Source organism: Metschnikowia bicuspidata (genome assembly GCF_001664035.1).
Source record: "Metschnikowia bicuspidata var. bicuspidata NRRL YB-4993 chromosome Unknown METBIscaffold_2, whole genome shotgun sequence".
NCBI lineage: Eukaryota > Fungi > Ascomycota > Pichiomycetes > Serinales > Metschnikowiaceae > Metschnikowia > Metschnikowia bicuspidata.
The window spans coordinates 212,608-231,265 of record NW_017387732.1 but is presented as its reverse complement, the minus strand read 5'-3'; the positions used below and the strand labels follow the sequence as shown (position 1 = coordinate 231,265).

The 18,658-nt window shown below is 52.3% G+C and overlaps 6 protein-coding genes across 6 annotated transcripts; 5 read left to right on the top strand and 1 right to left on the bottom strand.

The window, feature by feature from the left end:
- The first annotated feature begins 67 nt into the window (after positions 1–67).
- METBIDRAFT_30863 (uncharacterized protein) lies at positions 68–862 on the top strand. Its single transcript, XM_018855728.1, has one exon. The coding sequence runs from the start codon at positions 283–285 to the stop codon at positions 625–627; it is 345 nt and encodes a 114-aa protein (XP_018712359.1). The 5' UTR covers positions 68–282; the 3' UTR covers positions 628–862.
- Positions 863–1,111: 249 nt separating this feature from the next.
- Positions 1,112–2,348, top strand: MNN9 (mannosyltransferase complex subunit; the record flags this gene model as incomplete). Its single annotated transcript, XM_018858697.1, has 2 exons — positions 1,112–1,127; positions 1,255–2,348. The coding sequence occupies 2 exons, from the start codon at positions 1,112–1,114 to the stop codon at positions 2,346–2,348; spliced, it is 1,110 nt and encodes a 369-aa protein (XP_018712358.1).
- Positions 2,349–6,105: 3,757 nt separating this feature from the next.
- On the top strand, positions 6,106–8,016 carry NOG1 (putative GTPase; the record flags this gene model as incomplete). Its single annotated transcript, XM_018857158.1, has 1 exon — positions 6,106–8,016. One exon carries the CDS (start codon positions 6,106–6,108, stop codon positions 8,014–8,016), a length of 1,911 nt encoding a protein of 636 aa, XP_018712357.1.
- Positions 8,017–10,560: 2,544 nt separating this feature from the next.
- Positions 10,561–13,041, top strand: ZCF1 (Zcf1p; the record flags this gene model as incomplete). Its single annotated transcript, XM_018853855.1, has 1 exon — positions 10,561–13,041. The coding sequence occupies one exon, from the start codon at positions 10,561–10,563 to the stop codon at positions 13,039–13,041; it is 2,481 nt and encodes an 826-aa protein (XP_018712356.1).
- Positions 13,042–15,624: 2,583 nt separating this feature from the next.
- METBIDRAFT_38781 (pyruvate transporter) lies at positions 15,625–15,945 on the top strand (the record flags this gene model as incomplete). Its single annotated transcript, XM_018857045.1, has 1 exon — positions 15,625–15,945. One exon carries the CDS (start codon positions 15,625–15,627, stop codon positions 15,943–15,945), a length of 321 nt encoding a protein of 106 aa, XP_018712355.1.
- Positions 15,946–16,583: 638 nt separating this feature from the next.
- On the bottom strand, positions 16,584–17,288 carry DDC1 (Ddc1p; the record flags this gene model as incomplete). Its single annotated transcript, XM_018854811.1, has 1 exon — positions 16,584–17,288. A coding segment is annotated over one exon (705 nt), but the record flags the coding sequence as incomplete, so codon positions are not given.
- Positions 17,289–18,658: the final 1,370 nt, after the last annotated feature.

Sequence of the window (18,658 nt, the reverse complement as noted above, 5' to 3'; positions counted from 1 at the left end):
AATAGCCCATGCAAGAGCTATTCTCAGGATTGCCCATAACTTCTCACTCACGCTATTTCTCAGGTTGTTGAGACCAGCAGTCCACGAGGGGTATCAGTACTTGCTCATGCTCGTCCGCACTTGGTCAATTTTCCAAACACTCCTCACATTGCATCTCCGCGAGTGGTTTCATGAAATCTTGAATGATCGAGACGAGCAAGACCAATCAGCTTTGGTGGCAAAAAGCCCACTGTTTGCAAAGTCTAACTTAAGCATGTGAACATACCATCTCCCTCTTTAGATATGCTATTGGCGAGAATAAAACCTAGCGAATTCCACGGTATACTGTCGCAGTTTTCTGTCCTCGCTAAATCCTTCACCCTTGTCGTTCTGGCCTTCCGAGGTACATGGCCAGAAATAGCAAAAGTAGCCCGCGGCTTCAAAAGGTCTTTGAGAAGCTGGTGCTCAAACCAAGCCACACCGCATCAGGCCCCTGATGACGTGCAAGCCCCAAAAGCTCCTTTCTACGTTCAAAGATGCAGAAGCCCCAAAGGCTCCTTTTTCTACGTTCAGAGGTTGGTTGCAAACGCCAGGTTGCAACTGACTAGAGAAAGCCAATGGGTTATTAGACTGGAGGCGCGCTCCTAATAACTTAGTCCAGCTTCATTATTACTAGGCGGAGGAGAGGCGGTCCACACACCGTTGAACAGGCACAAGAAAGAAACGGGGCCCAAATGAACACAAGTGGACCCGCTGAATGCCCGGTATTTGTTGGCGGTGCAGCCGGAACCCGATATTAATAGGTAGATAATATGATGAACATGAGGTTAATTCAAATCATAGCATACAGAATCTATGATACTTCATGTAAATTACATGAACCCCCATCTCATGAGTACCTGGCAACCCGCATATTTCTTCAAGCCATTATTATTCCAGGCTAGGATATTGGTACATATGAAGTAAGTTTTGGGACCCATCCAATACAGATGGAAGGGGCACTGTAGTCTAAGTTTCATGGGTTTGAATTAAGTGCCCAAATATTTTTCTAGGTTACTACTCACATGTTTATATATAACTTTATACATGAATTTGATTACACATGTAAGACCAGATATTAAGGCATCATTCCATGGCCAACCCCCCACGTGACCCGCCAAACCTCCGCGTCGTCCTGGGACCTGCACGCAGCGCCGCGCCCAAGAGCGAGCCACCAAAACCCGGTTCCTTCTGGCGGTCTTCTTCTGGCCACCAAAAAAAACATGTACACGAAAGCCCAGATCATGCGTGGCATACGAAGGAAACCGCTTGTGCTCGTGGGCGCAGCGGCGTTTTTCTTGGCGGTGTACTGGCTTGTGTTCTCGGCGTCGGCGCCTCCCCAGTTGCACTCGGCGCTGAGCACCAAGTACTCGTACACAAAAAAGAGCGGCGGGTGGTTTTCGCTGGGCAGCCGGGACCTGCCGATTTTGGTCAACTTGCCGAAAAACCACATTTCCCACTACGACTTGAACAAGTTGCACGCGGCGCCCGACAAAGCGCACGCCGCCGAGGTGTTGATCTTGACGCCCATGTCCAAGTTTGTTCCCGAGTACTGGGCCAACTTGAACGCGCTCACGTACGACCACAAGTTGGTGTCGTTGGGCTTCATTTTCCCGCGCACCGCGGAGGGCGACCACGCCATGAAGCAGTTGGAGAAGCACGTGAAGGCGACGCAGCGGGGCGCCGGCCGGTTCAAGAAAATCACCATGTTGCGGCAGGACTCGCCGTCGTTGGAGTCGCAGACGGAGAAGGCGCGCCACGCGTTGCTGGTGCAGAAGGAGCGGCGCTCCATGATGGCGTTGGCCCGCAACTCCTTGGTGTTCACCACGCTCGCGCCGGCCACGCGCTGGGTCATGTGGATGGACGCGGACATTGTGGAGACGCCGCCGTCGATCCTCGAGGACATGATGGCCCACAACAAGCCGGTGCTCAGCGCCAACGTCTACCAGCGGTACACCAAGGACGGCCAGCCGGCCATCCGGCCCTACGACTTCAACAACTGGGTGGAGTCCGAGGAGGGCCTCCGCTTGGCGGGCGAGATGCCGGACGACGACATCATAGTCGAGGGCTACAGCGAGATCGCCACCTTCCGGCCCTTGATGGCGCACTTCTACGACGAGAAAGGCGACGCCTCGGTCGAAATGCCCTTGGACGGCGTGGGCGGGGGCGCCGTGCTCGTGAACGCCGACGTGCACCGCGACGGCGCCATGTTTCCGTCGTTCCCGTTTTACCACTTGATCGAGACCGAGGGCTTTGCCAAGATGGCCAAGAGGCTCGGCTACGAGGTCTTTGGCTTGCCAAACTATTTGGTCTACCACTACAACGAGTAGGCCGGTGTTTTCTGGGGGGACCCAAGAGCACGAACACCCTTGCCTGCGCTCTTGCGAGGCCGCATGGGTGCCGCGATCCTGCCGCGTCTGCCTGCAAGTGGCGGAGCCCGGCGCCCGGGTCTGTCCGCCAAAAGAAGCTGCGTGCCTTCTTTCACCACTGCCGAAAGGCGGCGAGGCTAGCCACAGACGCTTGGGCGACATGGCCGCGAGTGGCCGCCGCTTTTGCAGGACACTGCGATGTCTTTGCAGCTTTGCTAGGCCATGGTCGATGGAGTAGACTGAAGTAGATTTCTCAATGTAAACAAGGCTTCTTTCCCGAAAAGGGAAAGGCCGCACTCATGATTGCCATCAATCTACCGAATGAAGAGAAGAGTGACTGTGGTAACTCCTTGTCTGTTTCGATTGATGTCGTGCTGATTTCCAGCCGAACTCTCCGTCCAGGTCATTTCATCGGTCCAGATCCTAGAGACAAGAACGTCGTCATAGTCACATTCAGCCACTCGTGCTCGTGCATAAACTGGTTTCCTCTTTGTTAATCCAGACTAAGGTTATGGCTTACGAGAGCAGAGTCCATGAAGCCTTGGGCTGAAAAGGATGCTTGTGGATGATTTTGTGTTAAGCTTCACCACATATTGTGCCGGGGAAAGAGTTTCAGGATCTACGTCTGACCTTTCTGTTTCATGCAGCAGGAACAATGGGGTTTCTGGTTGGGGTTTGCATGTCAAGTGAAATAATATATGATCTTGAGACTTGGTATTTATTTCTGCTCTCAAATCCATTCGGCAAAATAGAATCAACAATTGGAAATGAGAAGAAAAAGGCAAGCTCTCATGGCTTTGAGAGCACAGATTGAGTTTACAGGGTACAGCGGAAGATAGTGATACATGCCATAATAACAAGACTCCTAAAACGTTTTCTATGACCCCAAAACTTGATCCCTAGACTTGATCCCTTGAGTCATGTAGAAAATTGGAGAGAAAAGAGTGCAAAATCATGTTTCTAGAGCCCCTGAAAGTGTTGTGAATAAGCAGCGAGACAATGCATGAGGATGATTTGTAAATATGATGGAATGCTTGAGAAGTTACCATCACTAGAATATGACCTGGGCTTCCTTGGATGAAAGAAGCAACCAAATATGTCATTTTGGATTTGTGGTCTTTTAGACTCCAGTGGATTATCGCCGATATTCTATTGTTGCTTGATCAATGGGGCAAACGATTTCTGGGTATTGCAATTTAAGGCATCAACCTACGTAAAGACTTGGGATTGTCTTTGGACAGAAAACAGACTTTCATGAGAAGTCTTTGATTATTGCCCTACTCTGAAGGTCATCTTGTCGAGGGGACTCTGCGAAAGTCGAATTGCCAATTTTGCCGCTTTGAACACCAAAAGGAACTTGAGATAGTCGATATGTTTTCATCGTGGAATCTGCAACCCAGGGTATCTGTGAGGAATCTCAGTTTTCGCCTTCGGCCGCTTCATGATATCCCAAAAGTCTACTTGAACAACAGTTAAGGCAAAACACAAGATAATCCCTAAAGCAAAATCTGAAGGAGCTCTGAAATGCCACCTTTCATGATAGACAGGAAGTTTTACTGAGTGTCTCTCACATCAGTTGCCTGGTTCACAGCTCAAGACGCGATGGGTATCCTGAGACGCTTTATCCAGCCAGAGTGCCACCAAGCAATCTTTCAAATACATGCTGAAAGTTCATACTAAAGATGCAATGGTTAGTCTACTCTTCGTTTTATTTGAAGAATAAAAGGTAAAGAAAATGAAGAGGTGACCAAGAGTAAAGTCGATTCTCGTCAAATAGTGGGGTCTGAATTGCAGACAAATCTGTGCCTGGCTTCAAGTACCAGAGGTCGGTACATGAGCAAGGTACTCAGTGATTGCTTTCAAATTCCGCCGGTCGTTATCTTTTGGTCATTTGAAATATTAGCATACTTATTCTAAGCTTTTGTTTGCAGTCAAGCGAAGCCTTCGACTACCAGTTGATCTGTGTACGTTTGTTCTTTGTTATATATTTGTGAGAGAGGTCGAACTTTATAGTCATCTTGACCTCACTTTAGTCAAAACTATGGTGAGTTAAGGCAAACCAGCTAGATTCTTTGTTGATTCAGACTGTCAAGACCCCGGGTTTCCCCATCCTTGTGTGGGAAACATTTGTCCCGCTTCACAATCATTTGTTCATCTTGAAACAAAGAAAACTAAAGTGATGTCCATGGCGTAAAAGAAAACTAGGACTGACTTTCCTATATATTAGACTTCTTCCTGCTTTCTTTTGAGGACTGTTACACCTTAGAGGTATACGCAGCGTTGTATTCTACACCACGGACAAAGACACTCTAGATCCGCCCTTAAGGATGACCTTAGATGAATTATTCAAATAGAAAAAGGGAATGTTGCATGGATGCACTAGCATGTAGGCAAACATCTCAATAAATGATCCCACTGAATATCCGAGGAAATTGAATGCTGTCACACCGTTGATGGAGAGGCCACGCTGTCTCCGGTACAATAGTCGATTCAGGTCATGAAGCACTTACTTTGGAAAAGAGCATTGAAGCCGGTCACATTTTTTAGAGGACGTCATATCTACTTTGGTCCAGCCACTACTTGTGACTGGCTTGTATGGTTTCTGTGATATGATAGGTTTTCATCCTGCGGCAAATCCTTGGAGTTATCTGCTTCCGAAGAAAAGTGTTAAAGGAAAGCTACAAGCCCCTTCATTTACTGAAATCTCTCGAAATTGAATAAGTCTCCGTGCACAACAAAATTTGCAATTCTTGAACCTCGTAACCATTGGTTAGCTCTCGTTCGTGAGTTATCATTGCTTAGATTGTAAAAGCTCATAAAATGCAAGGTGTTTTGTCTGAGTGTATACCCAAAACCATGGAAAGCCTTGGTGCCGACAATCTGAGAATCGAACGTTTTTTAGTCAATACTATTCACATAGGCTACATAGTCATTGTTCTTCGGAAGCTCGCGAATTCCGAGTCCATTCGACACCTACTTATTCATGTCTATAATGAAGCCGGCTTCTAGGTTTCTGCCCTCGGCACCCACAAAAAACTCCCTAAAGTCAACTTTTTTTTTGATACAGAAAACTGACAAACAAACCTTGATTCGTTTGACGAGGTTCAGAGCGCAAGGTTCCGAACCAAATTCAACGTAGGTTGCATATATACCGAGAGCACAGGGCTCCATGACAGTGGGTGTGGTTGTTAGATTGGCTCCAAATGACAACTGTGAATTTGTTCAAACGAGCACATCCAAGCTGATTCATTTTCTTCGTGTAATTCCAAAGAGCTTCAAAAAAGACCCCCGCCGTTCCATTTTGCTTCTTTATCGGAAGCTGCCTGTGTGAAGCTAATAATCACTAATTGTTGCGCCCGGCCCCATGGCGCGGGGCCAAATTAGGCCGGGCCACCAATATAGCACACCCCAAGCCCATACAAACCCCGCCCCAAAAGAGAAACTAACAAATAAAAACAAAACCCCCCTTTTTCGAGCTCCCCGGAAATGTCGCGTGCCTATCAAAAAACCAAAAAAATAGCCCAGTCCTAATATTCCCTCCGCCCTTTCCCACAGGCCCCATCGGCTCTGCCAGATGCAGGCGGCCCATCCAAAAAAAAAAAAGTCGCGATGCCCTTCGCTAGCTATCGCACCAAAATCTCAAGTGCAAAACTCTTCGACCTGCCAGTGCACATTTCCTTCAGCACCCTTCGTCCCTTTTTCCCCACCCCCCTAGAAAATGCAGCTCACCTGGAAGGACATCCCCACGGTGCCCACGGCCAACGACATGTTGGACATCGTGCTCAACAGAACGCAGAGAAAGACGCCCACGGTGATCCGGGCCGGTTTTAAGATCACCCGTATCCGGGCATTTTACATGAGAAAGGTCAAGTTCACATCCGACGGGTTTGCCGAGAAGTTGACGGACATGATCTCCGGGTTCCCCAACATCAACGACGTGCACCCCTTCCACCGAGACTTGATGGACACGTTGTACGAGAAAAACCACTACAAGGTGTCGTTGGCCGCCGTGTCCAAGGCCAAAACCTTGATTGAGCAGGTGTCGCGTGACTACGTGCGCTTGTTGAAGTTCGGCCAGTCTTTGTACCAGTGCAAGCAGTTGAAGCGCGCGGCGTTGGGCCGCATGGCCACGATCATCAAGAAGTTGAAGGACCCGTTTGTGTACTTGGAACAGGTACGGCAGCACTTGGGCCGGTTGCCGTCCATCGACCCCAACACGCGCACTTTGCTTATCTGCGGGTACCCCAACGTGGGCAAGTCGTCGTTCTTGCGGTGCATCACCAAGGCGGACGTGGAGGTGCAGCCGTACGCGTTCACCACCAAGTCGTTGTACGTGGGCCACTTTGACTACAAGTACTTGCGTTTCCAGGCCATCGACACGCCCGGCATCTTGGACCGCCCCACGGAGGAAATGAACAACATCGAGATGCAGTCCATCTACGCCATTGCGCACTTGCGCTCGTGCGTGTTGTACTTCATGGACTTGTCCGAGCAGTGCGGCTTTTCCATCGAGCAGCAGGTCAAGCTCTTCCACCTGATCAAGCCGTTGTTCGCCAACAAGTCCGTGATGGTGGTGATGAACAAGAGCGACATCCTCAAGACCGAGGACTTGGCGCCCGAGAAGCAGGAGCTCTTGGCCTCGGTGGCCGCCGTGGCCGGCGTGGACATCATGCACACGTCGTGCTACGAGGAGGAGAACGTGATGCAGGTGCGCAACCAGGCGTGCGAGAAGTTGTTGACCGCACGCATCGAGCAGAAGTTGAAGGGCCTGGCCCGCGTGTCCAACGTGTTGAACAAGATCCACGTGGCCAGACCGCAGCTGCGTGACGAGCTCGACAGGCCCGCGCACATTCCCGAGGGCGCCAAGGCCTTGGACAAGTACGACCCGGAGGACCCCAACCGCAGGCTCTTGGCCAAGGACATCGAGCTCGACAACGGCGGGGCCGGTGTGTTCAACATCAACCTCAAGGACTTCTACATGTTGGAGGACGACGAGTGGAAGCAGGACACCATGCCGGAGGTGTTGGACGGCAAGAACGTGTACGACTTCTTGGACGCGGACATCGCGGCCAAGTTGCAGGCCTTGGAGGACGAGGAGGAGCGCTTGGAGGCCGAGGGCTTCTACAACTCGGACTCGGACTTGGACGACGAGGACGCAGCGGACGTTGGCGAGAAGGCCGAGTGGATCCGCAACAAACACAAGGTCATGGTGCAGGACTCGATGAACAAGAAGGCGCTCAAGAACAGGGCCATGATGCCGCGCGAGCACATCCGCAAGACCTACGGCCAGATGGAGGAGCACATGGAGGCCTTGGGCCACGACCCGGCCGCGTTGAGGAGCAGGGCGCGTCCTGCCAAGAAGGAGTTGAGCGGCGTGGACATCTTGAAGCGCAACCAGGGCATCCAGAAGAAGATCCAGCGCAAGCGTGCGCCGCTCAACCAGCCCGACCGGTACAACGACGGTGTGGCGGACGGCGCCGTGCGTTCCCAGGCCGAGCGCGTGGCCAAGTTGCACAGAAGGGAGAGAAACAGAATGGCCCGCCAGGGCGAGGGCGACCGGCACACGGCCGCGGCCATGCCCAAGCATTTGTTCAGTGGCAAGAGAAGTTTCGGTGCGGACCGTCGTTAGGTGCCCTTGGGGACCCGTGTATAGTATATTCAGCCTGTGTTAGGAAAGAAACAGAATCTATTGATGGGAGGTGTGGTGCGGCGACGGCGTAGTGGGGCCGGTGGCACTTTGGTGTGATGCTGGGGGCACTTTCGATGCTGGGTGTTTCTGGCCTTTCGATGCTGGGTGTTTCTGGCCTTTTGATGATATGTGTCGGCTTTGGTGACATGTGTCGGCTTTGTTGGAAAAGACAAGTCTTTATGCGCCCCCATCTCCGGGTGGTCTACAGATCTGTGACGTGCTGCGGTCGTCACTCTCGATGAACATTCCAGCAGCCTAGTAATGAGAATTCTGCAGGCCTGATGGGAAGGACGTTGCGGAAAACGTCCATAATACCCCGGAACTACTAATCTTTTTTTCGTTTACTTTAAGTTGCCTGGAGGCGTCTGCGGGCCATTTCCTTTAGCAGCTTCACGTGTTCTTCACATTCTTATCAAGGTGCTTATCATTCTCCATAGATGCGGGGTATGGCGTAATTATGTAGGAGTCGCCAGCTGGTTGTATCTGTGGGAGCAGGGTATGATTTAATATTGTAGCAGTCACCAGCTGGTGGTGTATCTGATGGAGCAGGATGTAGTTCAATTATGCTCAAGCCGCTAGCTAATTAAACATTTGACGGAGTATTGAGAGGCCATGCCTGGGGAGCGACTCACGTCTGATTATGGTGATGCGACTGCCGGTCTTTGTATCAAGTTGGTTATGTCAAACTTTGTTTACATTATGTTGTTGTTTTTGTCGTGTTGAAGCGGTGATCCACGAGAGGGAGTCATTCCAAGGCGATACCAAAATCAGCCAAAGCCGGCCCCTAACTATATCTAAGGGAATCTTCACGTGCACTCTGATTCTGTCTCATCTCCAAGTCGTCTCTACTTTGTATGGAAATTATTGCTGTCATCTGTTCCCGGTGCACCCTAGACCTGTTCATGTCACTGCATGATATTCTCTTTTGATTCGACATTATGGACTCGTTTCTTCTGGAATTTCCCAACAATTCCATGAAGCAACACACAAAACGCATTCTGTAGTCGGAATGTCTCGTGGTTGATTTCTTGGCCTGTCAGCTTGTCATATGACAACTCATAGCAGCTCGCAGAAAACCCTGAAATACGAGATCCATATCCGAAGATCACCCCGAAAAAAACGAGCTGGTCCCCAAAACAAAATACGAAACACGGCCAGTATTCCAGCATGACTGACAAAGCTTAATACAATTCCCCTTCTCTACTTCTCCTTACGATAGATGCTTCGTCCCATATGCCAAGAACGGATCTGGGATTTTGCATCTGGAACAACAAGCAGGGCTACCGTTGCTTTTTGACCTGTGTGCATGAAAGCAGGGCGTGAAAAAAACCGATACTCTGCACCACATTAAAAGGCGCCTCAATCGACGCAGCCAGCCAGCTGATTCGAAGGGTTTTCTGTGCCCGACCTTCAGCGCCCACAAACCGAGGGCACTTTGTTCCGGCTCGACACAGCTGTCGGAAGTCCGCGCCCCCGGCAGGTGTTCCACCTATGTGCAGTTCCAGGGTGAGGCCCCGACGCCCGCTGCAGGCACGCGTCGGCAGCGGTCTGCACAAGGCGGTCGCTTCATCTGCGCTTTCTAATTCCGGTGTCCGAATAAGGAATCTGGATCTCTAATGAGACAGGGGTACTTGGGACAGAGACACCACCAAGCACTCAACAGCATACACTTGCCCCAGAACAGGCATCTCTATATAATTCTTTGGACGACTAGCCAGGGGTGCTTGGAAGCTTGAGCCCAGAAATCAAGTGAGACACTCGCGGTCGGACTTGCCGCTCATTTAAACCAGATTGCATTAGCAGACGGTGCACGACCCCAGTGCTGATTGACTATCCTGGCGGAGGTCTGCAGAGGCGTTTAGCCAACACCACGGGAAAAATCCTGGTAGTTATAGCAGTCAGTGTTGTACCAATTGCTGAGGTGGGTAGAAGTCAACAGGCAGACCGAGAACGTCAGCGGGTAGATATACAAGTCCGCACACAAAGTCAGCGGGTAGACACAGAAAGCAGAGCCTGAAAGTCAGCGGGCAGACTCAGAAAGCAGATCTACAAAGTCAACAGGTAGATCTAAAAAGGCAGCACACAGATCTAAAAAGTCGGCAGACAGACGAAGAAAGCAGATCTAAAAAGTCGGCAGACCATCCTAGAAAGTAGATCCAAAAAGTCAGCGGGCAGGCCTAGAAAATCAGCAGACCTTCAAAGTCAGCAGACAGACGAAGAAAGTCAGCAGACCGACCAGGAAAGTACATCTAGAAAGTCAGCGGGCAGATCTAAAAGTCAGCAGGCAAGCCTACAAAGTCAGCAGGCAGGCCTAGAAAGTCAGCAGGTAGACGGAGAAAGCAGGCCTTCAAAGTCGGCAGGCAGACATAGAAGTCAATACTCAGACACTGGTCTCACTCAGACACTGGCCCCATCCACACACAGGCCACACCCACACCCAGGCGCCAGACCGGCACGCGCCCGCCCCCACAGAAGCAAGCCCGCATGAGCGAGCTCCCCATCTCGTGCGTCCGGTGTCGCCGCCGCAAAATCAAGTGCAACAAGCGCAAGCCCTGCAACCAGTGCGTTAAGCACGGCGTGCCGTGCCAGTTCCCCTCCAAGTTTCGCAACGTGTCTTTCGACGAGGGCCCGGAGGCTAGCCTTAACGGGCCCTGCACCGCGGATCCGGCCGGCGCCGCCAACCCCGCGCTGCCCGCCAGCGTGTGCGAGTTGGAGCAGCAGGTGCGCCGCTTGCAGTTGGAAAACCAGTATATCCGCGAGGAGTTCCAGCGCCACACACAGCGGCCCGGGGACTCGGACCTGGACCCGGGCCCGGTCTCGGACTGGGCCCTGTCGCCCGCACACCCGTTCCACATCCGCGGCGAGACCACGGAGAACGGCGAGAAGTACTACGGTCCGCTCCTGGCCAACAACATGACCGAAGACTTCGACAAGATCGCCAGCGGCGCCAGCGGTGGGGACCCCGGCGTGCCGCTCCAGCACCACCGCTGGACCAGCGACCCGTTCCGGATCGCGGACAGCGACGGCGACGGCGACTCGGACGCCAGCTCGGGCAGCCGCCCGCACAATGCCCACACCCAGCCATTACCGTGGCTCGTGGACCCGGCCGCGCACCCGGCCGCCAACGTGCGGGTCATCAAGGCGCTCGTGCACAGCTTTTTCGAGACCAAGGCGTACGACTACTTTATCTCCGAAGCGCGGGTGGTGCGGGCCGTGGACGAGCACGCGTGCGGGACGCACCTGGACGGTGCTGGCGACGGCGACGGCGGCGGCGACTTGCTCCTCTTGCACATGGTGTTGATGTTGGCGCTCCAGCGGCTCGGCCTGGCGCAGTACAACGGGCTCTTCCGACCGGCCGTGGCGGGCTTCGCGCCGATGTGGCGGGCGACTCGGTCCGTGCAGAAGCGGCTCTTCCGTGGCTTCTCACGACTCCGCCACAACCTCGCCAACGAGTCTTACGTCACGGTGCAGGCGTACATCCTCTGTGCCGAGTGGGAGTTCGTCGAGCAGCGCTACGAGGAGGCGTGGGCCATGATGTTCCACTGCTGCGCCATCGCGTACGCGCTCGGGTTGCACGTGGTGTCCAAGGCCACGTCGCTGCTCTACGAGCCGCAGGCGTATGGTGACAAGCAGGCCCCGCCGGCGCGCGGGCTGCCCGCCACGCGGTCCAAAGACGGCTACGACGACTTCTACGCGGACGAGTTGCCCAAGCTCCGCGTGTGGTTTGCGTTGCGCAACCTCTGCTCGCAGATGTGCCTGATCTTGGGCCGGCCCAACCCCATCATGGTGCAGGTCAACCACGTGTCGTTGCCCGTGGCCAGCACCTGCAACGTGGAGGACGCGCGGGCACTCGACTCGTTGACCAGCACGCTCTTGAAGCTGGGCTTGAGCGAGTGCGTGCGCCTCAGCAACTCCAACATGATCGACAGCTTCTTGGCCCAGCTCTCCATGGACAGCGTGTGGGCCATCAACGCGCAGTTCGGCGCGGAGATCGACAAGCTCTCGTACTACTTGGGCCTGCTGTACCAGGCGCACATCGACGGCGTGGTCAAGAAGATCGACCCGCTCACGGACATGCCCGCCACGGTCACGCGGCGCGACGTGCTCGTGGACTTGGTCGTGTTGCACGTCAACCGCGTCAAGTTGTTGCAGCCGTCCGTGGCCCGCCCCGTGCCGCACAACGACGCGCTCAACTACATCATGGGCTCCATCCTCTTGTTCTACGAGCACACGTGCGAGCTCGTGTCGGAGTTCGTCAAGGACGAGGTCCCGCGCATCCTCGAGTGTGCCGACGCCGCGGGCGCCGCCGCCGCCAATGCCGAGGACATCCGCCTCGACAAGGTGTTTGTCTTCCGCGACCCGTTTTTTGCGTCGTTCATCTACCAGGGCATGGTGGTCACGTACATCTTGATCAGCACCAAAGCGCACTATTTCATCCAGGAGAGCAGCGGTGCCTTCGTGGACCAGCTCGAGGCCCTGCTCCACACGCTCTTGGGCTTGCACTCGTCCATCGCTAAGCTCGTGCGCGAGAACATCCACCTCTGGTCTCGTAGCAACCTCATTTTGATGCGCAAGATCCTCGACAACATCGCCATCATGAAGCAGGCCTCCAAGGCCCGCGCCGGCAGCGGCGCGCTGCCCACCTTCAGCGGCTTTGACTACGACCCGCAGATCGGCGAGATGCTCGGCATCAACATGCGCGATCCGTTCTGGGTGGGCAGCCCCGAGAACTCGCCGCACTTTTTGGGAATTCTGGCCGGGCTTGGTGCGGCGCCTGGCCCCAAGCTGCGTGTGCCGGGCTACATTCCCGGTCTGCAAGGGCAGCTTTTCGGCCCGGGCCCAATCGTGGGCCACGACACCGAGTACAGCCTGATCCAGACAGAGGCGGACATGGTGGGGGTCATTGACATTGATGCGGACGGCGGCGAGACCCTTGGGAACTCGCACAACCCGCACATGCTCTGACGGCAGGGCTGTAGGAGGGGTGAATGAGGGGTTGGTTGGAGAGCTGCTTCATCAAAAGTGCTCTTTGTCATGGTCCTGTTTCTTCCAGACACAATTATTCGAATTTTTACCATAGGCGTTTATTAATGAGCCTCTTCTGGAGCCGCAATTCTATGGTGTTTGATTCTGGTGTTTGGTTATGGTGTTTGGTTATGGTGTTTGGTTATGGTGCGGTTTATGAACTTGTTCTTCTTGATCACGGCGCAGCTCCAATGAGGTGCGGCTCCATATCATCAAGTTCTGTTCCAACGAGTTTTATGTTGCTGTCTTATTGTGCTATCTCAGCGGGGCCGTTTTATTGCGGTGCTACATGGCGATGGTTTTGGGATGTTGATAGTGCTGTTATAATTCATGCCGGTGTCATATTATGACAAAGTTTTGCCAAGGCAAGGCTTACCCCGTTGCTAAAACAACGCCACTCTTTTCAACGGCTTCTTACATCGAGGCAGAGTTACAACGTAGTGTTATATTAGAGTGGTCTTGTTTTTCCAGCAGTGCTGCGGCGGTGCTCGTTGCTACAGTGCTTTATAGGTCTTGCCAAAGTCTATCATTGAACCGCTGGTCGAATCATAATGCGGATATATTGAAGCAATGTTTTGATCACAGTAGTGTATTTTACTTTGGTGGTGTAAGTGGAGTGCTTCCTAAAAGGGTGGGCTGTGTTGAGTGGTCTTTATTGGGTGCTATTTATCGGGTGTTGTTTATTAGAGTGCTTTTATCAAAACCCTGCTGGTTTATACGCAGTTGAGTAAAGCGAAATCATAGCGCTCTTGTTGAAAACACGATTCATTATAAGTTTCTGTATTAAAAGGCTATTCATTTAAACTCTGTGTCAACACACTAAAACACTTTTAGACTCTTTTCAGTAAAACACTATTCAGAGGTTATTTTTATTGAGGCTGTTTCCTTAAACTCTAATCATTGCAATTTTCATGATAATTGATCATAACCGTCTGTTTATCTAGAAGCAGTTTATTCTCATCTGCTAAAAGAAATAAAATTCCTTGAATGCTGTTTAGTAGGCTCTGTTATCCAAAGCGCTATACATTGAATATCTGCGTATCAAACAGCTGCCCATTAACGCTCCAGTCAATGAAAATTCTTTATCCATCAAGGCGCTACTGATTTAAGCCTGTTGAATAAGAAGCTGTTCTTATACTATTCCATGGAATGCACCTCATTCAAAACGTTAGTATCTGCTTGTCACATCGCCATTTGAAACTGTTCATTGATAAAACTGATTTTCCAAACCCTACTTAGTACATGCATCTCACTCAAAAAGTCATCAAGCGTTGCTCATTATAACACTTCTAATTTAAACCCGTTTATTAAGAAGCTATTCATTGAAGCCCGGCTCATAAATGCACCTCTACAAACTTTCATGAAGCTCTGTTCATCATAACACTACTTATTTTAATCTGTTCATTAATAAAGCTAATTTTCAAAACCCTGCTCAATAAATGTTCCTCACTCCAACAGTCCATTAAGCTCAGTTCATCAAGACGCTACTCATTTGAATCTGTTCACCAAGAGGCTATTCATTTAAGCTCTGCTCAGTAAGCGCACATCATTTGAAAGTCATTAGGCTCTGTTCATCAACAAGCTATACATCAGAGATCTGTTCATTAATACAACTGATTCTCAAACCCTGCTTATACCCGCACCTCATTCAAAAGTCATCAAGCCCTGCTCATCATAACAGAACTCATTAAAATATTCTCATTACTAAAGCTGTTAAAACCCCTGCGCAATAAACGCACCTCACTCAAACAGTCCTTTAAGCTCAGTTAATCATAACACCTACTGATTCAAATCCGTTCAATAAAAAGCTATTCATTGAAATCCTGCTCACATTAAGCTCAGCTCATAATAACACTACTGATTTAAATCTGTTCACCAATACTCAATAAAGTTTGCTCATAACAGCACCCCACTCAAACAGTCCATCAAGCGCAGCTCATTATGACACCACTGATCTAATCCGTTCATAAAAAGCTATTCATTGAAGCCCTGCTCATACCTGCACCCGATTCAAAAGTCATCAAGCTCTATCTATCAAGAAGCTATACATCGGACATCTGCTCATTGCTAAAGCTGCAAGAAACCCTGGCCAAAAGCCATCGAGCCGGCTCACCATACCACGACTGACCCAAGACCAACTCATGCCTAAACAGTCATGGACAGCTCTCCCGCACCCTGCGCCTGCATGTCCCCGCACAAGCGGTGCCTCGTGACTTTCAGTATCAGATTGCTCAGTTCAAGTATGTGCGGTACTTAGGGTCCTAGAATACTACTATTTTCTCAAAACCCATGAGGCAAAAAAAGAGGGAAGAACCTCCGTACAGAGACGGGGGTTTTCCGTTCTTCTTTCTCCTCCAAGGGTTGGTAGGGGTAGTCCTCTAAGGACCCCAAGTACCGTACATACGTGAATCGAGAAGTCTGATACTGAAAACGAGGCCGGCGCGCGGCGCGTCCTGCACACACGCCACGGGCCCCATGCCACCGACAAAACAGCACCCGCCCTCCACCTCTCTTCTCCACACCATGTCTTTCCGGAACTTATTCAGCAAGCAGAATCTCAAGTATCTCCTCACGTCGCACTTCTGGGGCCCCGTGTCCAACTTCGGGATCCCCGTGGCCGCGGTGTTGGACTTGAAGAAAGACCCGGAAATCATCAGCGGGCCCATGACCGGCTCGCTCATCTTGTACTCGTTGGTGTTCATGCGCTACTCCTTGGCCATCGCGCCCAAGAACTACTTGTTGTTTGGCTGCCACTTTGTCAACGAGTGCGCGCAGTTGGCGCAGGGCTTCCGGTGGACCAGGCACCACTTTCTGGACAAACAGCTCCCGCCCAAGGAGGCCTAGGCGGGCGCCGCTGCCCCCGGCCGTTCTTCTGGAACCCGCCCGTCTTTAGCATTAATCGATATTCCTCCCCTCCCCCTCTCTCCCCTCGTGCCCTCGCGGCGGCTCCGGCGTGCTCACTGGAACAACGGCTCGGGCCTGTCGCGCGCCTGCGTCGGGCCGTACTCCAACTCGGGCTCCTCGGCGGAACTGCTGTACTCCGTGTCGTCGGGCCCGGCGGGGGCGTCCAAGTCTGGCCCGGACTCGGCGGGGGTGTCTGAGGCCAGCCCGGGCCCCGGCGCCCCGTACGACACGCGCGGCTCAAACACGTCCAAAGATCCCTCCCGGGCCGGGCGCGTTTTCTTAGCCCGGGCCGCGCTGCCGGCACCGGCCCCTGGGCCCTCGGCGAGCGGCCGTTTTTTCTGCACCACGGGCGCATGGAGGGCGTAGCCGTGGGCGGCCGGGGGCCGCTCCTGCAGGCGGGCGCCCGTGGTCATCTGGATGAAGTTGACCGTGACATCCGTGCCTCTGTGCTGGAACAACGCCGGCAGCCCGGCGCCCGGGCACAACGTGTCCACGGCCAGGCCCGGGCGGCCGGACACGAGCCCCACGAAGATGCGGAAATCGCGCAAGCGGAAGGTGAACGCGAGGCCCGCATCCGCCAAGTTGCAGCGGGCCAAGTCTGCCACCGCCATCTGCATGGTCACCAGCATGGGCTGCTTGAGGCAGTCGCGGTCCCGGAGCACCAGCTTGGTGTAGGCCTCAAACGCGATCCGGCCGGCCTTGGCCTCGACGCCAAAGTCCTCGGCCGCCGCGTGCGCCGTGTCCAAAAACTGCTTGAAGGTCGCGGCCGGGACCAGGTACTGGAACACGTCGTTGCCGCGGGCCCGGGTCTCGTACCGTGCTGGGATGTCCGTGGGCGCCACTTCCACGGGCTGGAACCCGATCTGGTACTTTTTGAGCACCAACTTCTTGGTCAAGATCTCCACGCCGAGCTTGTACCGGCGTACGGCCGGCGTGTGCGTGCTGCACTCTACCTGGAGACACACGTAGTTGAGGCTGGCCGCGTCCGAGTTCTTCAAGAGCATCACGAGGTGTTTCGACGACACCACAAACGAGTATGCGCCTGCGGCCCTGCAATAGCCGTCCTCAAGCACGCCGGCGGCGCTGAACGCAATCTCGTTGAAAAAGCCCTGCTCAAAGTGCACCTCGCCGTGGGTGGTTTTGCTGGAGTTCACTGCGAGCATCGAGAGCGAGGTTGCGCGCACGGTGAAGGCGATCTGGTCGGCGACCCCGGCCAAGGCCACGCAGGCACGTGACCACGTGCCGATCCGGGCGGCGTCGCTGATGGCGGCAACGAACGACATGGGCCGAAAGAGCGGCGTGCTTGGTTCGTGCTTTGAAGACGGGCGCTGATGCCCGGGTCACGTGGCCAGGCCGCGCGCACCCATCCGGAAGCGCGCGGTGTCTGGCCGGCATCGGGGAGCGTGATGGGTGGGGAGGTTGGGATTGTCGAAAGCCAAATATTGTGAAAAGCGGGGATTGTGGAAAGCGGGGATTGTGGAAAGCGGGGATTGTGGGAAGCTGGAGATCGTATAAAGCTAAATATTGTGAATTGCTGAAGATTATAAAAAGCTGAAGAATCGACTGCTAAAAATTGTGGGAAGCTGAAGATTGTCGACTGCTAAAGATTGTGGGAAGCTGGGGATTGTAGAAAGCTGGAAATTGTGGAAAGCTAATGATTGTAGAAAGCTGGAATGGAGGGAAGTTGGAAAATGTGAAAAACTGGAGACTCTGGAAAGCCAAATATTGTGGCAAACTGGAGATCGTACAAATCTGATGATTGCGGACTGCTAAAGATTGTAGAAAGCTAAGTATTGTGGAAGCCTGAAAATTGTGGACTGTTAATGAATTTGGAAAGCTGGGATTGTGGGGAGATTGTGGAAAACTGGAGATTGTGGACTGTTGAAGATTGTGGGAAGCTGGAAATTGTGGAAAGCTAAATTGTAGAAATCTGGGATTGTGGAAAGCTGGGGTTGTGGAAAGCTGGGATTGTGGAAAGCTAAAGATTGTGGGAAGCTGGAGATTGTGGAGAGTTGGAGATTCTGGGAAGCTGGAGATGGTAGAAAGCTAAATATTGTGGGCAACTAAAAATTGTGGACTGCTAAAGATTATAAAAAGCTAAAGATTGTGGACTGCTAAAGATTATAAAAAGCTAAAGATTGTGGTCTGCTAAAGATTGTGGGAAGCTGAAGATTGTGGACTGCTAAAGATTGTAGAAATCTGGGATTGTGGAAAGCTGGGATTGTGGAAAGGTGGAATTATAGATAACTGGGATTGTGGGAAGCTAGAAATTGTGGAAAGCTAAAGATTGTAGAAATCTAGAGATTGTGGGAAGCGAAAGATTGTGGGAAGCTGGAAATTGTGAAAAGGTTAAAGTTGTAGAAAGCTGGAGATTCAGCAAAGCTAAAGATCGTGGACCGCTACATATTATGCAAGTTCGAAGATTGTAGAAAGCTGGGATTGTGGGAAGCTAAAATGTAGGAATCTGGAGATTGTGGCCAGCTGCAGATTGTAGAAATCAGGATAATGTGGAAACTGTAATTTGTGGACAGCTAAAGATTGTGGACTGCTAAAGATTGTGGAAAGCTGGAGATTGTGGACTGCTGAGTGTAAAAAGCTGAAGATTGTAAAAAGCAGGAGACTCTGGAAAGCTGCAGATTGTAGCAAGCTAAAT